The sequence below is a fragment of the Bufo bufo genome, chromosome 2, assembly GCF_905171765.1.
Source record: "Bufo bufo chromosome 2, aBufBuf1.1, whole genome shotgun sequence".
In the NCBI taxonomy this organism is placed as follows: domain Eukaryota; kingdom Metazoa; phylum Chordata; class Amphibia; order Anura; family Bufonidae; genus Bufo; species Bufo bufo.
Genome location: NC_053390.1, coordinates 307,098,416 through 307,116,682, shown reverse-complemented (window position 1 = coordinate 307,116,682; position 18,267 = coordinate 307,098,416). Strand labels below are relative to the sequence as shown.

The following is an 18,267-nucleotide window of genomic DNA, read 5'->3' as shown; positions in this document are numbered from 1 at the left end:
ATACCAGCTCAGTACAGTAAATGATACAGTATACCAGCTCAGCACAGTAAATGATACAGTATACCAGCTCAGTACAGTAAATGATACAGTATACCAGCTCAGCTCAGTACAGTAAATGATACAGTATACCAGCTCAGTACAGTAAATGATACAGTATACCAGCTCAGCTCAGTACAGTAAATGATACAGTATACCAGCTCAGCTCAGTACAGTAAATGATACAGTATACCAGCTCAGTACAGTAAATGATACAGTATACCAACTCAGCTCAGTACAGTAAAAGATACAGTATACCAGCTCAGTACAGTAAATGATACAGTATACCAGCTCAGTACAGTAAATGATACAGTATACCAGCTCAGCACAGTAAATGATACAGTATACCAGCTCAGTACAGTAAATGATACAGCATACCAGCTCAGCTCAGTACAGTAAATGATACAGTATACCAGCTCAGCACAGTAAATGATACAGTATACCAGCTCAGCTCAGTACAGTAAATGATACAGTATACCAGCTCAGATCAGTACAGTAAATGATACAGTATACCAGCTCAGCTCAGTACAGTAAATGATACAGTATACCAGCTCAGTACAGTAAATGATACAGTATACCAACTCAGCTCAGTACAGTAAATGATACAGTATACCAGCTCAGTACAGTAAATGATACAGTATACCAGCTCAGCTCAGTACAGTAAATGATACAGTATACCAGCTCAGCACAGTAAATGATACAGTATACCAGCTCAGTACAGTAAATGATACAGTATACCAGCTCAGCTCAGCACAGTAAATGATACAGTATACCAGCTCAGCTCAGTACAGTAAATGATACAGTATACCAGCTCAGCTCAGTACGGTAAATGATACAGTATACCAGCTCAGCACAGTAAATTATACAGTATACCAGCTCAGTACAGTAAATGATACAGTATACCAGCTCAGCACAGTAAATGATACAGTATACCAGCTCAGCTCAGTACAGTAAATGATACAGTATACCGGCTCAGCTCAGTACAGTAAATGATACAGTATACCAGCTCAGCTCAGTACAGTAAATGATACAGTATACCAGCTCAGCACAGTAAATGATACAGTATACCAGCTCAGTACAGTAAATGATACAGTATACCAGCTCAGCTCAGTACAGTAAATGATACAGTATACCAGCTCAGCTCAGTACAGTAAATGATACAGTATACCAGCTCAGCTCAGTACAGTAAATGATACAGTATACCAGCTCAGCTCAGTACAGTAAATGATACAGTATACCAGCTCAGTACAGTAAATGATACAGTATACCAGCTCAGTACAGTAAATGATACAGTATACCAGCTCAGCTCAGTACAGTAAATGATACAGTATACCAGCTCAGCTCAGTACAGTAAATGATACAGTATACCAGCTCAGCTCAGTACAGTAAATGATACAGTATACCAGCTCAGCTCAGTACAGTAAATGATACAGTATACCAGCTCAGTACAGTAAATGATACAGTATACCAGCTCAGCACAGTACAGTAAATGATACAGTATACCAGCTCAGCTCAGCACAGTAAATGATACAGTATACCAGCTCAGTACAGTAAATGATACAGAATACCAGCTCAGCTCAGTACAGTAAATGATACAGTATACCAGCTCAGCTCAGTACAGTAAATGATACAGTATACCAGCTCAGCTCAGTACAGTAAATGATACAGTATACCAGCTCAGTACAGTAAATGATACAGTATACCAGCTCAGCTCAGTACAGTAAATGATACAGTATACCAGCTCAGCACAGTAAATGATACAGTATACCAGCTCAGTACAGTAAATGATACAGTATACCAGCTCAGCTCAGTACAGTAAATGATACAGTATACCAGCTCAGTACAGTAAATGATACAGTATACCAGCTCAGCTCAGTACAGTAAATGATACAGTATACCAGCTCAGTACAGTAAATGATACAGTATACCAGCTCAGACCAGTAAATGATACAGTATACCAGCTCAGCTCAGTACAGTAAATGATACAGTATACCAGCTCAGCTCAGTACAGTAAATGATACAGTATACCAGCTCAGCACAGTAAATGATACAGTATACCAGCTCAGTACAGTAAATGATACAGTATACCAGCTCAGCTCAGTACAGTAAATGATACAGTATACCAGCTCAGCACAGTAAATGATACAGTATACCAGCTCAGTACAGTAAATGATACAGTATACCAGCTCAGCTTAGTACAGTAAATGATACAGTATACCAGCTCAGTACAGTAAATGATACAGTATACCAGCTCAGCACAGTAAATGATACAGTATACCAGCTCAGCTCAGTACAGTAAATGATACAGTATACCAGCTCAGCTCAGTACAGTAAATGATACAGTATACCAGCTCAGCACAGTAAATGATACAGTATACCAGCTCAGTACAGTAAATGATACAGTATACCAGCTCAGCTCAGTACAGTAAATGATACAGTATACCAGCTCAGCTCAGTACAGTAAATGATACAGTATACCAGCTCAGCACAGTAAATGATACAGTATACCAGCTCAGTACAGTAAATGATATAGTATACCAGCTCAGCTCAGTACAGTAAATGATACAGTATACCAGCTCAGTACAGTAAATGATACAGTATACCAGCTCAGCTCAGTACAGTAAATGATACAGTATACCAGCTCAGTACAGTAAATGATACAGTATACCAGCTCAGCTCAGTACAGTAAATGATACAGTATACCAGCTCAGTACAGTAAATGATACAGTATACCAGCTCAGCTCAGTACAGTAAATGATACAGTATACCAGCTCAGTACAGTAAATGATACAGTATACCAGCTCAGTACAGTAAATGATACATTATACCAGCTCAGTACAGTAAATGATACAGTATACCAGCTCAGCACAGTACAGTAAATGATACAGTATACCAGCTCAGCTCAGCACAGTAAATGATACAGTATACCAGCTCAGTACTGTAAATGATACAGAATACCAGCTCAGCTCAGTACAGTAAATGATACAGTATACCAGCTCAGCACAGTAAATGATACAGTATACCAGCTCAGCTCAGTACAGTAAATGATACAGTATACCAGCTCAGTACAGTAAATGATACAGTATACCAGCTCAGCACAGTACAGTAAATGATACAGTATACCAGCTCAGCTCAGCACAGTAAATGATACAGTATACCAGCTCAGCTCAGTACAGTAAATGATACAGTATACCAGCTCAGTACAGTAAATGATACAGTATACCAGCTCAGTACAGTAAATGATACAGTATACCAGCTCAGCTCAGTACAGTAAATGATACAGTATACCAGCTCAGCTCAGTACAGTAAATGATACAGTATACCAGCTCAGCACAGTAAATGATACAGTATACCAGCTCAGTACAGTAAATGATACAGTATACCAGCTCAGCACAGTACAGTAAATGATACAGTATACCAGCTCAGCACAGTACAGTAAATGATACAGTATACCAGCTCAGCTCAGCACAGTAAATGATACAGTATATCAGCTCAGCTCAGTACAGTAAATGATACAGTATACCATCTCAGTACAGTAAATGATACAGTATACCAGTTCAGTACAGTAAATGATACAGTATACCAGCTCAGCTCAGTACAGTAAATGATACAGTATACCAGCTCAGTACAGTAAATGATACAGTATACCAGCTAAGTACAGTAAATGATACAGTATACCAGCTCAGCTCAGCACAGTAAATGATACAGTATACCAGCTCAGCTCAGTACAGTAAATGATACAGTATACCAGCTCAGTACAGTAAATGATACAGTATACCAGCTCAGCTCAGTACAGTAAATGATACAGTATACCAGCTCAGTACAGTAAATGATACAGTATACCAGCTCAGCTCAGTACAGTAAATGATACAGTATACCAGCTCAGTACAGTAAATGATACCGTATACCAGCTCAGTACAGTAAATGATACATTATACCAGCTCAGTACAGTAAATGATACAGTATACCAGCTCAGCACAGTACAGTAAATGATACAGTATACCAGCTCAGCACAGTAAATGATACAGTATACCAGCTCAGTACTGTAAATGATACAGAATACCAGCTCAGCTCAGTACAGTAAATGATACAGTATACCAGCTCAGCACAGTAAATGATACAGTATACCAGCTCAGCTCAGTACAGTAAATGATACAGTATACCAGCTCAGTACAGTAAATGATACAGTATACCAGCTCAGCACAGTACAGTAAATGATACAGTATACCAGCTCAGCTCAGCACAGTAAATGATACAGTATACCAGCTCAGCTCAGTACAGTAAATGATACAGTATACCAGCTCAGTACAGTAAATGATACAGTATACCAGCTCAGTACAGTAAATGATACAGTATACCAGCTCAGCTCAGTACAGTAAATGATACAGTATACCAGCTCAGCTCAGTACAGTAAATGATACAGTATACCAGCTCAGCACAGTAAATGATACAGTATACCAGCTCAGTACAGTAAATTATACAGTATACCAGCTCAGCACAGTACAGTAAATGATACAGTATACCAGCTCAGCACAGTACAGTAAATGATACAGTATACCAGCTCAGCTCAGCACAGTAAATGATACAGTATATCAGCTCAGCTCAGTACAGTAAATGATACAGTATACCATCTCAGTACAGTAAATGATACAGTATACCAGTTCAGTACAGTAAATGATACAGTATACCAGCTCAGCTCAGTACAGTAAATGATACAGTATACCAGCTCAGTACAGTAAATGATACAGTATACCAGCTAAGTACAGTAAATGATACAGTATACCAGCTCAGCTCAGCACAGTAAATGATACAGTATACCAGCTCAGTACAGTAAATGATACAGTATACCAGCTCAGTACAGTAAATGATACAGTATACCAGCTCAGTACAGTAAATGATACCTGTATGCTGAGGATGATGTAGGGAGGTTAGCTACAAGGAATTTGAATTCCACACACCAGCCTTGCCCCAACACCCAGCTTTAGGCCTCATGCACTCGGCCGTTGCCTGGCCGTGGCCGTATTGCGAACCGCAAACAGCGGGTCCGCAATATGCGGGCACCGGCCGTGTGCTCCCCGCATCATGGATTCGGATTCATTCACTTGAATGGGTCCGCAATCCGGAGATGCGGTGCGAAACGGAGACACGGAACTCCATGGAAGCACTACAAAGTGCTTCTGTGGCGTTGTTGTCTGTGCCTCCGCACCGCAAAAAAATAGAACATGTTCTATTTTTTTGTGGTGCGTATGGATCATGGACCTAGTCAAGTTAAATGGGTCTCAATCCGTCCCGGCCGCCGCACAGACGTTTCCCGTGCATTGGGGACCACAAATTGCCGTCCCCAATGTATGAAATGGCCGCACAACGGCCGTGTGCATGAGGGCTTACACTGGAGCAATTTGAGTATTACGGCTTTCTCAAACGAGCAACTTTCGGAAGCGATGCGTGTAGCAAACCCATAGCATCCGGACTGAATCCTGACCATTAATTGCGATGGGTCTGTGAACATGAGCGGCGTTTTTCACGCATCATCGTTCAGGAAAAATCGCAACCGGTTCTATACTGTGCGTTTTTCACACAGCTCTGGTTTCATAGAAGTGAATGGGGCTTTTGTGAGAAATGGAAGATATCCAGATGCAATGTGTTTTTCACTAATGGTTGATAGGAGATGTAGAGTTTTATTTTTCACACGCATGAAAAATGCATCACAACTGATTGCATCCATGCAGAAAAAACGCACACACTAAATACAGTTTCAGACAAAACTGATTGAACTTGTATGCAAAACAATCAGTTTTTATCCTGAACAGATCCTGACACAATCCATATCACTTGTGTGAAAGAGGCCTAATAGATACAGTCAGGTCCATAAATATTGGGACACCGACACAACTCAGAAATTTTTTGCTCTATACACTACCACAATGGATTTGAAATGAAACAAACAAGATGTGCTTTAACTGCAGACTGTCAGCTTTAATTTGAGGGTATTTACATCCAAATCAGGTGAACGGTGTAGGTATTACAACAGTTTGCATATGTGCCTCCCACTTGTTACGGGACCAAAAGTAATGGGACAATAGGCTTCTCAGCTGTTCCATGGCAAGGTGTGTGTTATTCCCTCATTATCCCAATTACAATAAGCAGATAAAAGGTCCAGAGTTCATTTCAAGTGTGCTAAATCAGAGAGATAGCAAAAACATTAGGTGCGATAAAAACAACTGTTTGGAACATTCATAAAAAGAAGGAACACACCGGTGAGCTCAGCAACACCAAAAGACCCGGAAGACCACGGAAAACAACTGTTGTGGATGACCGAAGAATTCTTTCCCTGGTGAAGAAAACACCCTTCACAACAGTTGGCCAGATCAAGAACACTCTCCAGGAGGTAGGTGTATGTGTGTCAAAGTCAACAATCAAGAGAAGACTTCACCAGAGTGAATACAGAGGGTTCACCACAAGATGTAAACCATTGGTGAGCCTCAAAAACAGGAAGACCAGATTAGAGTTTGCCAAATGACATCTAAAAAAGCCCTAACAGTTCTGGAACAACATCCTATGGACAGATGAGACCAAGATCAACTTGTACCAGAGTGATGGGAAGAGAAGAGTATGGAGAAGGAAAGGAACTGCTCATGATCCTAAACATACCACCTCATCAGTGAAGCATGGTGGTGGTAGTGTCATGGCGTGGGCATGTATGGCTGCCAATGGAACTGGTTCTCTTGTATTTATTGATGATGTGACTGCTGACAAAAGCAGCAGGATGAATTCTGAAGTGTTTCATGCAATATTATCTGCTCATATTCAGCCAAATGCTTCAGAACTCATTGGACGGTGCTTCACAGTGCAGATGGACAATGAGCTAAAGCATACTGCAAAAGCAACCAAAGAGTTTTTTAAGGGAAAGAAATGCAATGTTATGCAATGGCCAAGTCAATCACCTGACCTAAATCCGATTAAGCATGCATTTCACTTGCTGAAGACAAAACTGAAGGGAAAATGCCCCAAGAACAAGCAGGAACTGAAGACAGTTGCAGTAGAGGCCTGGCAGAGCATCACCAGGGATGAAACCCAGCGTCTGGTGATGTCTATGCGTTCCAGACTTCAGGCTGTAATCGACTGCAAAGGATTTGCAACCAAGTATTAAAAAGTGAAAGTTTGATTTATGATTATTATTATGTCACATTACTTTTGGCCCCTTAACAAGTGGGAGGCACATATGCAAACTGTTGTAATTCCTACACCGTTCACCTGATTTGGATGTAAATACCCTCAAAATAAAGCTGACAGTCTGCAGTTAAAGCACATCTTGTTTGTTTCATTTCAAATCCATTGTGGTGGTGTATAGAATCAAAAATGTTAGAATTGTGTTGATGTCCCAATATTTATGGACCTGACTGTATATCAGGAAATTGATAATAAAATTCCTTCATAAAATTGCCTCTGATGAGATACTTTACTCTGAAGGGGTTTTCCAGGATTTTTATACTGATGACCTATCCTCTAGATAGGTCATCAGTATCTGATCGGTGGTATTGACCTGAGCCCCATTCACTTAATTTGGGCCTAGCTGCTCCTAGGCCACGTGACACATGAAGTATTGTCACTCGGCCTAGGAAAAGCAGAGAGATGGCACTGCCTTCTCAAACAGTTGATCGGCAGGGTTCCCGGGTGTCAGACTCCCACCAATCAGATAGTGATGATTTAAGTTTTAAGTTCGGCGAACAAGGTTCAGGTTCAGGTTATCTAAGAATTCTGTTATGGATTCCGCTACCACGGACCATAACTTATGGTCCGTGGTAGAAGAATCCAGAACGTAATTCTTAGATAACCCAAAACCAAATCTTGTACGCCAAACTTGAAAACAAAAGTTCGCTCAACACTAGTCAAAGGTATAAAAATCTCAGAAAACCCCTTTAAACATTGATGACTTATCCTCAGGATAGGTCATCAATATCTGGTCCGATTATTGGCCTCTTCCTCAGCCTGCGACCACACGTCCATTGGTCACATGGCCTTCGCGCAGCTCAGTCACATTCAAGTCAGTGGGACTGAGCTTCAATACGGAGCACAGCTGCTTTACAAGGGGGAGATTTACCATCTTCCATGCACCAATAAAGTGGCGTTAAAAAGTCACAATGACAGACAGCATATGTCTGTCAGCATAGCTTTGTGTTGTGTTTTTAAAAATTGTCGCTTCGCCCATTTATTCTGCCGCCCTCACCACTTTTCACAAAGGGGACACAGCAAGGAGGTATGGCCACCAGCTACGACAAATTTATCTTCATTTATTCAAGTTTTCTAGCACAAATAAAGCTTGAAATCTACGGCAGCTCTGATCTGCCTTCCATTTCTGTTTAGACGCACGGACTGCCTGACCCTCATCATAAATTAGGCCAGAAGTGCATGGGATATCAAGAACAGCGCAGAAAGCACCGGTCTTGATAAATCTCCCCCAATGTGCTTGCTGTACTATAAAGAGAAAGACAGAAACATGCAATGCGACAATTAACTGCAATATAGAGTACAAAATTGCATAATAATAACAAGTGCTACACTATAAGTGCGAGATACTTGGCAAATCGTTTTGTACAAAATTATTTGAGCCCGTCTGCCGAGCGTCAAGGCGATCTCTGTTAGACGGGTTCCTACGCTAAATTCTACCTGTTAGGTGCCATGACGGCTACCATACACTTCAGGGAGTGTAGGTTCCACATTCCTACGCTAAATTCTACCTGTTAGGTGCCATGACGGCTACCATACACTTCAGGGAGTGTAGGTTCCACATTCCTACGCTAAATTTTACCTGTTAGGTGCCATGACGGCTACCATACACTTCAGGGAGTGTAGGTTATACAGCAGGCCCACACCACGACATCACCGGCGCCAAATGGCTACCAATGACTGCAGTGAGAGTCCACAAATTATCTCACTCCTGGTGCCATGGCTTCAGTGAGTGAAGGGGAGCAGGCCTGACTATGTACTAACACTAATTAAAATCAGCCTATAGGGCAGACAGGGTGGTCAGGAGTGCATGACTGAGGAGGCAGCCACACATCCAGTATAAACTGCAAAGAAAAACTATAAAGAGGCTGCAGTGCTTATGTGAACACCATAGCTCCTTTGAAAAGCTGATCAGTTGGGGTCCCAGGAGTCATCAGTATTTAATTCGCTTTAAGCTTTTTAGGTTATTTACGTTTATATAATATAAAATATTGATTGGCTGTCATTAATAACCAATTGCCGCTAGCAAAGTTTCATAATGGTTTTAAAAATGTATTTTATATTTGGAAATTATATATTTTGAGTATGTGCCTGTGTAGGATGCCTCTTTATTGAAAAGCATAGTTGATCATGCTTTTCAATGCATCAAGAGAAAAGGCATTGGAAACTATCGACAATTTGCTATCCTCTAAAATTGTGTAAAATTGACATATGCTGTCTGTCATTCTAGGGCTGCACAGCTGTCCCTCATGACGCGTCTCAGTAATTCTGTTTTGGAGCAAGTTCTACAGGAAATGCAAAGAACACATAGAAAGCTGGTAATTAGACATAATAAGAGGGCCATGATGGGATGGGTTAGAATAGCAGGCCACAATACGGAATCACATTAATCATGACAAGCCTAAAGACTATGTCCACTGTCACAACCAATTCTTTTATATTGTTCCAGAAAAAAGTGGAGCTACTTTGCAATAAGTCTTGCTTAAAAATGTCCTTCCATTTTTCTTTAAAAGGGTCACTGTATTTTCAGGAAACTTTTGATATATTATAGACATATCAAAAGTTTTGATCGGTGGAGGTCTGAGCGCTGAGACCCCCACCGATGAGGGAAGAGAAGAGCTTGCTTAGTGTACTCTCTCGTCGCTGTATGAGACGGGCTCATAGATTTTCTGTTGAGTCCGTCTCGCTTCCTGTCCTGTAGTGAGGAGAGAGAAAGCTCTAAGAAAGGTCTTCTTTCCCCTCGTTCTATAGGTGGTGATCTCAGCGCTCAGACCGCCACTGATCTAAATTTTTGATATATCCCTATAACGTATGAAAGCACAGTGACCCTTTAAAAGAAAAATGGTAAGACATTTTTAAGCAAGACTTATTGCAAAGTTGCCTCACTTTTTCATTTTAGATGCCTGCAATGATAAAAATGGTTGTGAAGTTGGACTTATATCCTAAATTAGCACTCCATTATAAGACAAGTACATGTACCCTTGGGATGGCATCATACAGAACAATAAAGGGATTGTCCTGTTTCCCATATTTACCCATTCTCAGGATAGGTTCATCAATATCAGATCGTCTGGGTCTCACTTATCAATATGGGAAACTGGACAACCCCTTTCAGTTGACTTAGTGTATAGTTATATACTTCTACGTCATTACATCAGAAAAAGATCAATGCATTGTATTTGCACCAGAAAAATCCATATTTTTATATCTACCTCATTTCATTAATCTGACAGGCCCGTCATAGATCTCAGCTGCAGGCTCTTATGGAGGAGGAACAGAGGATTATGGGATATATCCCTCAGACACCACCCAGGAATAAACAGGAAACACATGAAGGAGAGATGTATTCCAGCATTGTAAGCCTGAGTATTTGGCTTTCAGACACTTGGGGTCAATTTTTATACAGTGTACATGTGCATGGTCTACCAACATATTATTGTGCTCAGAGGCTTAAACCAGGATTGCAGAAGATGACCGCTCGGTCAGTAGCTTTAGTAAAAATGTTGCCCAGCTGGACGGCCCCTCTAATACTTTTTTTTTCATGGACCTGTAATAGGACTGCCAAAGAAGTGCATGAGTCCTCTACTGTATAGCTTTGATTTCAAATGGAGATGGGTTTATTCTGCCCATTTCCATTTCAATATTTCAGAAAAAAATGTGTCATGTTCCATTGGATTCCATATGTACTGAGCTGTGCCCGGTAAACCCTGAAGGGGACACAGCACTCTCTGCAGCTTTACAGCCCTTTCTATCAGCTAATCGGTGTTGTGTTGGGTGGGAGTTGGATCCCCACCAATCAGATATCGATGGCCTATCTTAAGGACAAGCCATTAATCTCAAAGTCCCCAAAAAAAACATTTAACCACTGCTACTCTCTGCTCTTTAGTACTGAGGATTACTTCCCAACATTATATTTTCTCCTAGATACATATTTTCCCCACCTTCTTAAACGCAACCATATTCATCTGATGTCCAACTTACATACAACGGCCATTTTCACTTGCTTGGTTAAGGACACCACAATTTACTGGTATGACATGTTTTCTTTCTGCAGGATACAATGGTAATAAAGAAACGTCTTCAAGGCAGGAAAATCCGGCCCGTGTCTGCATTTATCAGTGAGATCTCTCATATGTACTATTTTCTCAAAGTCATGCACAGCTTCAACTTATACTTCTTCATTCTGTATGCTTTGTGGAAAACATCCCTTTACTTTTCTCTTATGGCTGAAAGACATATTAACTTATTAATATATTATTATATTATAATATTAACTAAATCCATATGCCCCTCATTTGGTAGGTGTGAGTGAGCAGGAATTAAGCCCCAAGACCCTAGATTTGGGTTCCCCTGGCTCCCGTGAACTCAGTTCTCCACCCGCGCTCTCCTCATCTGCTAGCAGTCAGCTCTCTCGCTCTCTAAGCGTATCTCTAGAAGGTCTTTCTGAACTACCCACAGAAGGGAGTAAACTGCAGCACCAGACCCGGGACAGGCCGAAACAACAATCCCGCAGAGCACCAGGAGGAGGCAAGGTGAGTATGATGATACATTTACATTCATCACATTGCATAGTCATTAAGGGATGCGTGACAATTTCTCTTTATTCCCCAGATCCGAGGTCCAGCATCTGACTCAGAACGCCCTGATCCTGCTATAGATGAAGGCTTGGATGAGTTTTTCCATCGGACAGTATTAACGCAATCAAACAGGTATGATAAAATTCTTTGGACAAAGTCCTTATAGCAGTGTAGCTCTTACATCATACAAGATGTGACTCAACCCATTACATGTTCATCAGTGTATCTTCAGCTCCACAAAGTGAAACAGATGCTCCCCCCAAAAGAAGGCGTAGGAGCTTGTTCCATTTCCGCAGAAGCCGGACCCCAAAGAGAGAACGAGACAGGGGAAGAACTGTGCCTCCACCTTCCCCTGGTCCTGAACCTTCAGATCACATGAAGCTGGAGAACTTTCCAATTACTAATGGGACAACAGTCAGCAATGGTGCTGAACTTCACAGTATGGGAGGAGTGAGGGGCTTGCCAGGGAGAGGGACACCGGTAAGTGCTTAAGATTAATGCTCAATACAGCATCAATAAAGAGTAGAAAAACTGCAGTCAAATGGCACAAACCTGGATAACTAGACCACAATGAAGAGACCATACCATAAAATTATAGAATTTTTACTTTTTAGTCTTGTGACCCACCACTGGAAGAAGTGCAGCCTGCAAGAGTACGAGGAGTTCCGCTTCCTGGAATGGATGGAGTCCGTGTGTGGAAGGAGGTATGTAGTGGAATACTTATGGAAAGAAGCTGATTCTATTTATGCCATGTTTTAATTCTACTGATTACATATCGGTGCTCTCTTCATGATGAATTTACATTTCTGTACCTTGATTTCAGATGGAATTGGCAGGAGGAACTAATTGTGTTCCTGATGACAGAAGACGCTCCTCTGGGGATGGGGGTATGTATTTACTTAGTCCTGTCTTATCTATCCCTTCTTTTTTCTATTTCTTACATTCCATATTACACTCCATATCTCTGATCTCTTTCTCAGTCTCATAAGCAGTTCAGTCCATGCTGGCTCTTTGTCTTTTTTCTGGTACTCCTCAATTTTTTCCCCACTCTGTGTGCTTTCTATGTGTATCGGCATTGTCCCCTCAATTCCCCACACCTTCCTGTCCCTTCTCTCTCTGTCTCTCGCTCTCTCTCTCTGTCTCTCAGAGGAGGGTGCTACGTTTGAGGACAGACAGCCTTGTTTCTCCAACGGAGACAGAAACAATCAGAAGAATTTATCAAGAGAAGAGGTAATAACACTATTCGTAGCCTTTAAAAAACAGACTTACCGGGGATGCCATAGTAACAGTTGAAACGTATATGGGCACAGTAATGCAGAAATCAGGAAGTTAGACACATACACAATAATTTTAAAGGGGTTGTCCACTTTTTACTATTGATGACCTATCCTCAGGATAGGTCATTAGGTCATCAATATCAGATCGGCAAGATTGCAACTCCCGGCACGTCCGCCGATCAGCTATTTGAAGAGAAGGCAGCGCTCAAATGAGGGCTGCCTTCTCTACTCTGTTTACCTGCTCTGTTTACCTGTGTCGGGAGTCAGACCCCACCAATCTGATATTAATGATCAACAGTAAAAAGCAGACAATCCCTTTAAGACTTTATTCCAAATCAGTTCATTATCCAATGACTATTCACTGTGAGATAATCAAAATTTGAACCACACGTGATATGTTTAGAACAAGGTATTGACAGACCTGGCTGAAAACTTGGACAATACAAACCATGACATTCATAGGTGGCAATTTTGCATGACTCTTCATGTAAACATCATACTATAAAAACAGCCTCTATGCACAAATGGAAAAGTACAATGAGGGACGCTACATTATACCCCAACCTGATATGTTTCATTTACTTAGTAAATTTAGCTTGTGGCGGTAAGTTATGAGAAATGTGGAAAAAAATTGATCCGGAACTGGATTATTGTGACCCTGGTTATAGTGAAGAAAGGAGTCACATACCTAAAGCAATAACTGTACAAGTAGTTTTTTATAAATATATAATCTATTATTTGACCAATTTATCAATGTTGGTCGGTTACAGGTGAAGAGTAGAGCTTTCTGTATGTTTCTATACTTGAAAAGTATGAGATGGCTGAGCTCAAAGCTTTCTCAGTAAATCTAGTGCGATGAAACTTAAGAAGGGTGCTGAATCTCCTTAAAGAGACCTGTCCTGTATGGAGACTTACTGGAAGTACTCCATGATATGGAGACTTATTGGCAATGCTCCTTAGGAAAGGAAAATGCAGAGAGGTATCTGCCAAGATATCTGGCCTGGCTATATCCCCTTGTCAAATCCCAAGGCTTGATGGAAAGTCGACTCATAGAGAGCCACTTCCAATAGGTGCCACTGGCGAGATTGTTCTCTTTCTTGGGAGATACCTCTTTGCATAGTGAAATGAAAGAAAGAGTTGAAAGAATGGAGTACTGTAGTTGAGAATATGTACAAACGGCATGTAGAACTGAGCTGTAGATGCTGGGTTCCAATGTCAGCCCAATTTAATGGCAAGGCTGGGCAAATCATAATGTCACCACCAATATTTCTGTATTTTCTCTCTGTTGGTAAAAGAAATGTTCTTCAACACAAAGAGCTAGTGATAGGCTATGTTATTTTCTACCACGTTGCAGCAAAAATCAGTTTGCCCTGATATAACAGGGTACCATGGACTGTCTAATTCACATCCAATTCACTGCACCTTCCCCTCCCTTGTTTTTCCAGGGGGGTCTTACTGATTCCTGCCCCCCTTCTGCAGAACTTCGGCCAGTTGCTGCCCCACGAGGTAGGAAAGTGTCTTGTGGGGGGGGGCACAGCGAGACCGAAAGTTCAGAAGAGACGAGGAAGGAAATCCCAGTGCCCAAACCTCGAATCAGAGAACCTGGGAAAGAGGCGGCCCCCCCAGTGGGAGGTGGGAACTGCCCAGTGCTCACCGCAAACACTGTACACCATACACTGCACCCTCTCACTCGCCACATAGACCCAAGAGTCTGTATTTTTCTAGCTGCATCTGTTTTCGCTTTTTCCATCTCAGTTTATAACTGCACGCTTTGTTCTTCCTGACGTTCCTGATGTTTATTTCTCCATTCTGCATGTGTTTTTAATCTGAATGTTCTCAAACCATTTACTCTTTACTGTTTGCTGTCAATATTCATTTCTCAGGTCTTCCTTGCCCCTCCTCTCTATTCCCGTTAGTTAAATAACTTAACGCTCCCATTTCATTGTCACCAGATGGAGCACCTCCAGTTCGGCGGCCTCCTCTAAAGCCACAACGCTCTCGGAGGATGCAGTCATGTGACTTAGCTCAACCCACACACCCTGGTAAGGGCTATTTATCGTGTAAGAGGCCTATTTACATAAACCTTGAGAATTGCTACCAAAACTGCATTAACATCATGATTTTGTTCCACATTTAACGTATATACATTAAACAGATGCCTCTGGCAAATGAGTGGCATCTGTCACCATAGGGTCCTATTGGGAAAAAAAATGTATCCATGAAAGGTATATTTTTTTTTATTTTTTTTTATGCACTGGATGAATTGAAAAGTGTAGAACGCGTTCCGTCCTCTTTTTTCCAATGTATACGTTTAAACGTGCACGAAAATGTGCCGTGAACACAGTCTTAGACAACAGTTAATGACTAGACTGCTCTGTTTTGTATTTTAGTGGCTGGCACGAATCTGACATTTCAAATAAATGAACAAAAAAATGCCTCAGACAGGTGATGCCTTGCACCGTGGAATGCGCCACACGGCTGGTAAGTTAAAAGACCAAAGTAGGCAACATAAACAGCTACACAACATAGAGTATATACATGGTGTTCTATATGCAACTCTCTGAGATTCTAAATATGGTGAGAAATAAAAAGTATAATAAAAAGATGCATAGTTATTCATTATTAAAGCCATGCAACCATATTTACATAAATCTGTATAACCCTATTAAAGGGTAACCCCTGAAAAATGTTAGATGACTGTGATTGAGGAAATAGTCAGGCTCAGTGGTCACAAACTGCATGGGGACACATCACCACCAAGGCCAGTGAATGGCTGCAGCGGTGTACATGACCACAGATGACCTCCCCAGAGGATCAGAAGGAACAGGGATGGGAACATCACTCATTTCATGAGGTGTCTTTTTTCCCCCTCATTTTAAATTGTTCCCAGTCATCAATAAAAAAAAATGTTGGGGTCAAACAAATGTTCCCAAAAATATAAAATGGAAACGGTAGTATAGTAAGATACACTACAGTGGGGAGAAAAGGGGTTACTCAACCAGACCAAAAAAAGAAAAATATTTATACTGTACTCGGCTATTTCAAGCAGTCCTATAGAGAATAAATAGAGTGGCAGGTTGCATGTTTCATCAGGACAAGCACATAGGAGCCCCGTTCTCTGTATTGGTGGAGGTCCAAAGCTAGCTGCATCCATAGACATTAAGAGGGCTGCCAAACTTTTTTTGCTTTGTGAATAAAATAAATCCATACTCACCTGCTCCCAATTTCTCCATTCCAGATCCCTGGCTTCACTGGTCTTCTGGTCTCTCTCTGTCAACTTTCGCATGGATAGGATCACATGTACCACTGCAGTCAGTGACATGACTCAGCAGTGATGAGCTCCTTGCTGAGCTCCTTGGGGACATGCCACCACTGAGGCCTGTCATTGGCTGCAGTCGCACACGTCACCCAGTCCTTGTGAACGTTGACAGATGTGGACCAGAAGATCAGTGAAGAAAGCCAGGGAGTTAAAATGGTGCAGCAGGAAGCAGGTGAGGAAGCTGGAGGACAAATGTAAAAAAAATGGATACACCCTTAATATCAAAGGATTGGGCTAGCTTCTGGTCGTCCAGCATTTAAAGAAGATACAATCAGTTCATCTTTATTTCAACATTAATTAAAAACACAGTGGGGCAAATTTACTAATGACATAGCACCTATAAATACAGGTTCAGCGCAGCAATTAGCAGTATTCCGCATATGGATCATGCAGCCGGGCACGTTGTATGGGAACCCTTAGGCCTCTTTCACACGGGTGTCCCGGATTTGGTCCGTATGCGTCGCGTGTGCATTGCGGGAAACCCACGCGAGTAGGAACGCAATTGCAGTCAGTTTTGACTGCGATTGCGTTCCGATGTTCAGTTTTTTCAGCGCAAGTGTAATGCGTTTTGCACTCGCGTGAGAAAAAAATGAATGTGGTACCGAGACCCGAACTTCTTCACTGAAGTTTGGGTTAGGTGTTCTATTTATTTTATTATTTTCCCTTATAACATGGTTATAAGGGAAAATAACAGCATTCTTAAAGGGAACCTGTCACCAGGATTTTGGGTATAGAGCTGAGGACATGGGTTGCTAGATGGCCGCTAGCACATCCGCAATACCCAGTCCCCATAGCTCTGTGTGCTTTTATTGTGTAAAAAAGCGGATTTCATACATATGCAAATTAACATTAAAGAGTCATATCTTACTTGTGTGACCAGAGAAGAGTCATATTTTCAAGCTCTGACTCATCTCAGGTTAATTTCCATATGTATCAAATCGGTTTCTTTACACAATAAAAACACACAGAGCTATGGGGACTGGATATTGTGGATGTGCTAGCGGCCATCTAGCAACCCATGTCCTCAGCTCTATACCCAAAATCCAGGTGACAGCTTCCCTTTAATACATTCTCACCCGTGTGAAAGGGGTCTTAGTCCTCCTTCTGAGAATAACTGTCTTTTCTTGTCTCCTAATAGAAGCCAAAGAGAGAGATGCTAAGAGTCTGCCATCGTCTGCTTGACTCTCAATCATCTGGAAAACTTGAAATGTGACTTACTGGAAATCTGCCTGTGAATACACCATATACAGTCTGAACAACCTGAAAACTGGTTGCACTGAGAGGCCTATAACAAATGATTGTGCATTTTCAGCACCTAATAAAATGATAAACCTTGGAGACAGTTTCGCTTATTCATGTTTTTCTTTTACACGTGTAGACAATCTATTGGTACAGTGTATTTTGGAATCCAATCGAAGATAATCCTCCAGCGCTCACCAATGAAAATAATCCTTTATTGAATCCTTATAAAAAATGTACAAACAGTAGAAAAACACCTGCACGGTTTTGATTAAACCAATCCTCCTTAATTATAACGTGTTACACTGTGACTTGCTATGACTAAGGATGGTTGGTTTCATCCAAATGATGTCAGCATCTTTTTCTATTGTTTGCAGTTTGTTATAAGGCTTCAGTAAAGAATTGTTTTTATCGTTGAGTGCTAAAGAATTATCTTAACCGGAATTATGTTGTGGTGCAGCTGACACAGCAACATCCTTCTAGAGTACCATCTTTATGAACAGGATAAGTGAGCGTTATTGGTGAGCCCTGCTTCTGACAAACATGAGAATAGACTGGAACCCAGGAACATGAACTAAACCAAAACACAGGA

The 18,267-nt window shown here is 41.3% G+C and overlaps 1 protein-coding gene across 1 annotated transcript in view; it reads left to right on the top strand.

Moving 5' to 3' along the window:
- The window catches only part of CARMIL3 (capping protein regulator and myosin 1 linker 3), a 145,062-nt gene extending 127,321 nt beyond the window's left edge, over positions 1 to 17,741 (top strand). Inside the window, 13 exon segments of the mRNA XM_040416884.1 lie at positions 9,494 to 9,581; positions 10,497 to 10,619; positions 11,318 to 11,381; positions 11,566 to 11,795; positions 11,875 to 11,972; positions 12,062 to 12,320; positions 12,455 to 12,544; positions 12,664 to 12,727; positions 12,988 to 13,070; positions 14,563 to 14,749; positions 15,070 to 15,159; positions 15,508 to 15,598; positions 17,575 to 17,741. Of these exon segments, the coding sequence (XP_040272818.1) occupies positions 9,494 to 9,581; positions 10,497 to 10,619; positions 11,318 to 11,381; positions 11,566 to 11,795; positions 11,875 to 11,972; positions 12,062 to 12,320; positions 12,455 to 12,544; positions 12,664 to 12,727; positions 12,988 to 13,070; positions 14,563 to 14,749; positions 15,070 to 15,159; positions 15,508 to 15,566 (1,435 nt within the window). The 3' untranslated portion in view covers positions 15,567 to 15,598; positions 17,575 to 17,741.
- The last annotated feature ends 526 nt before the right edge of the window (positions 17,742 to 18,267 follow it).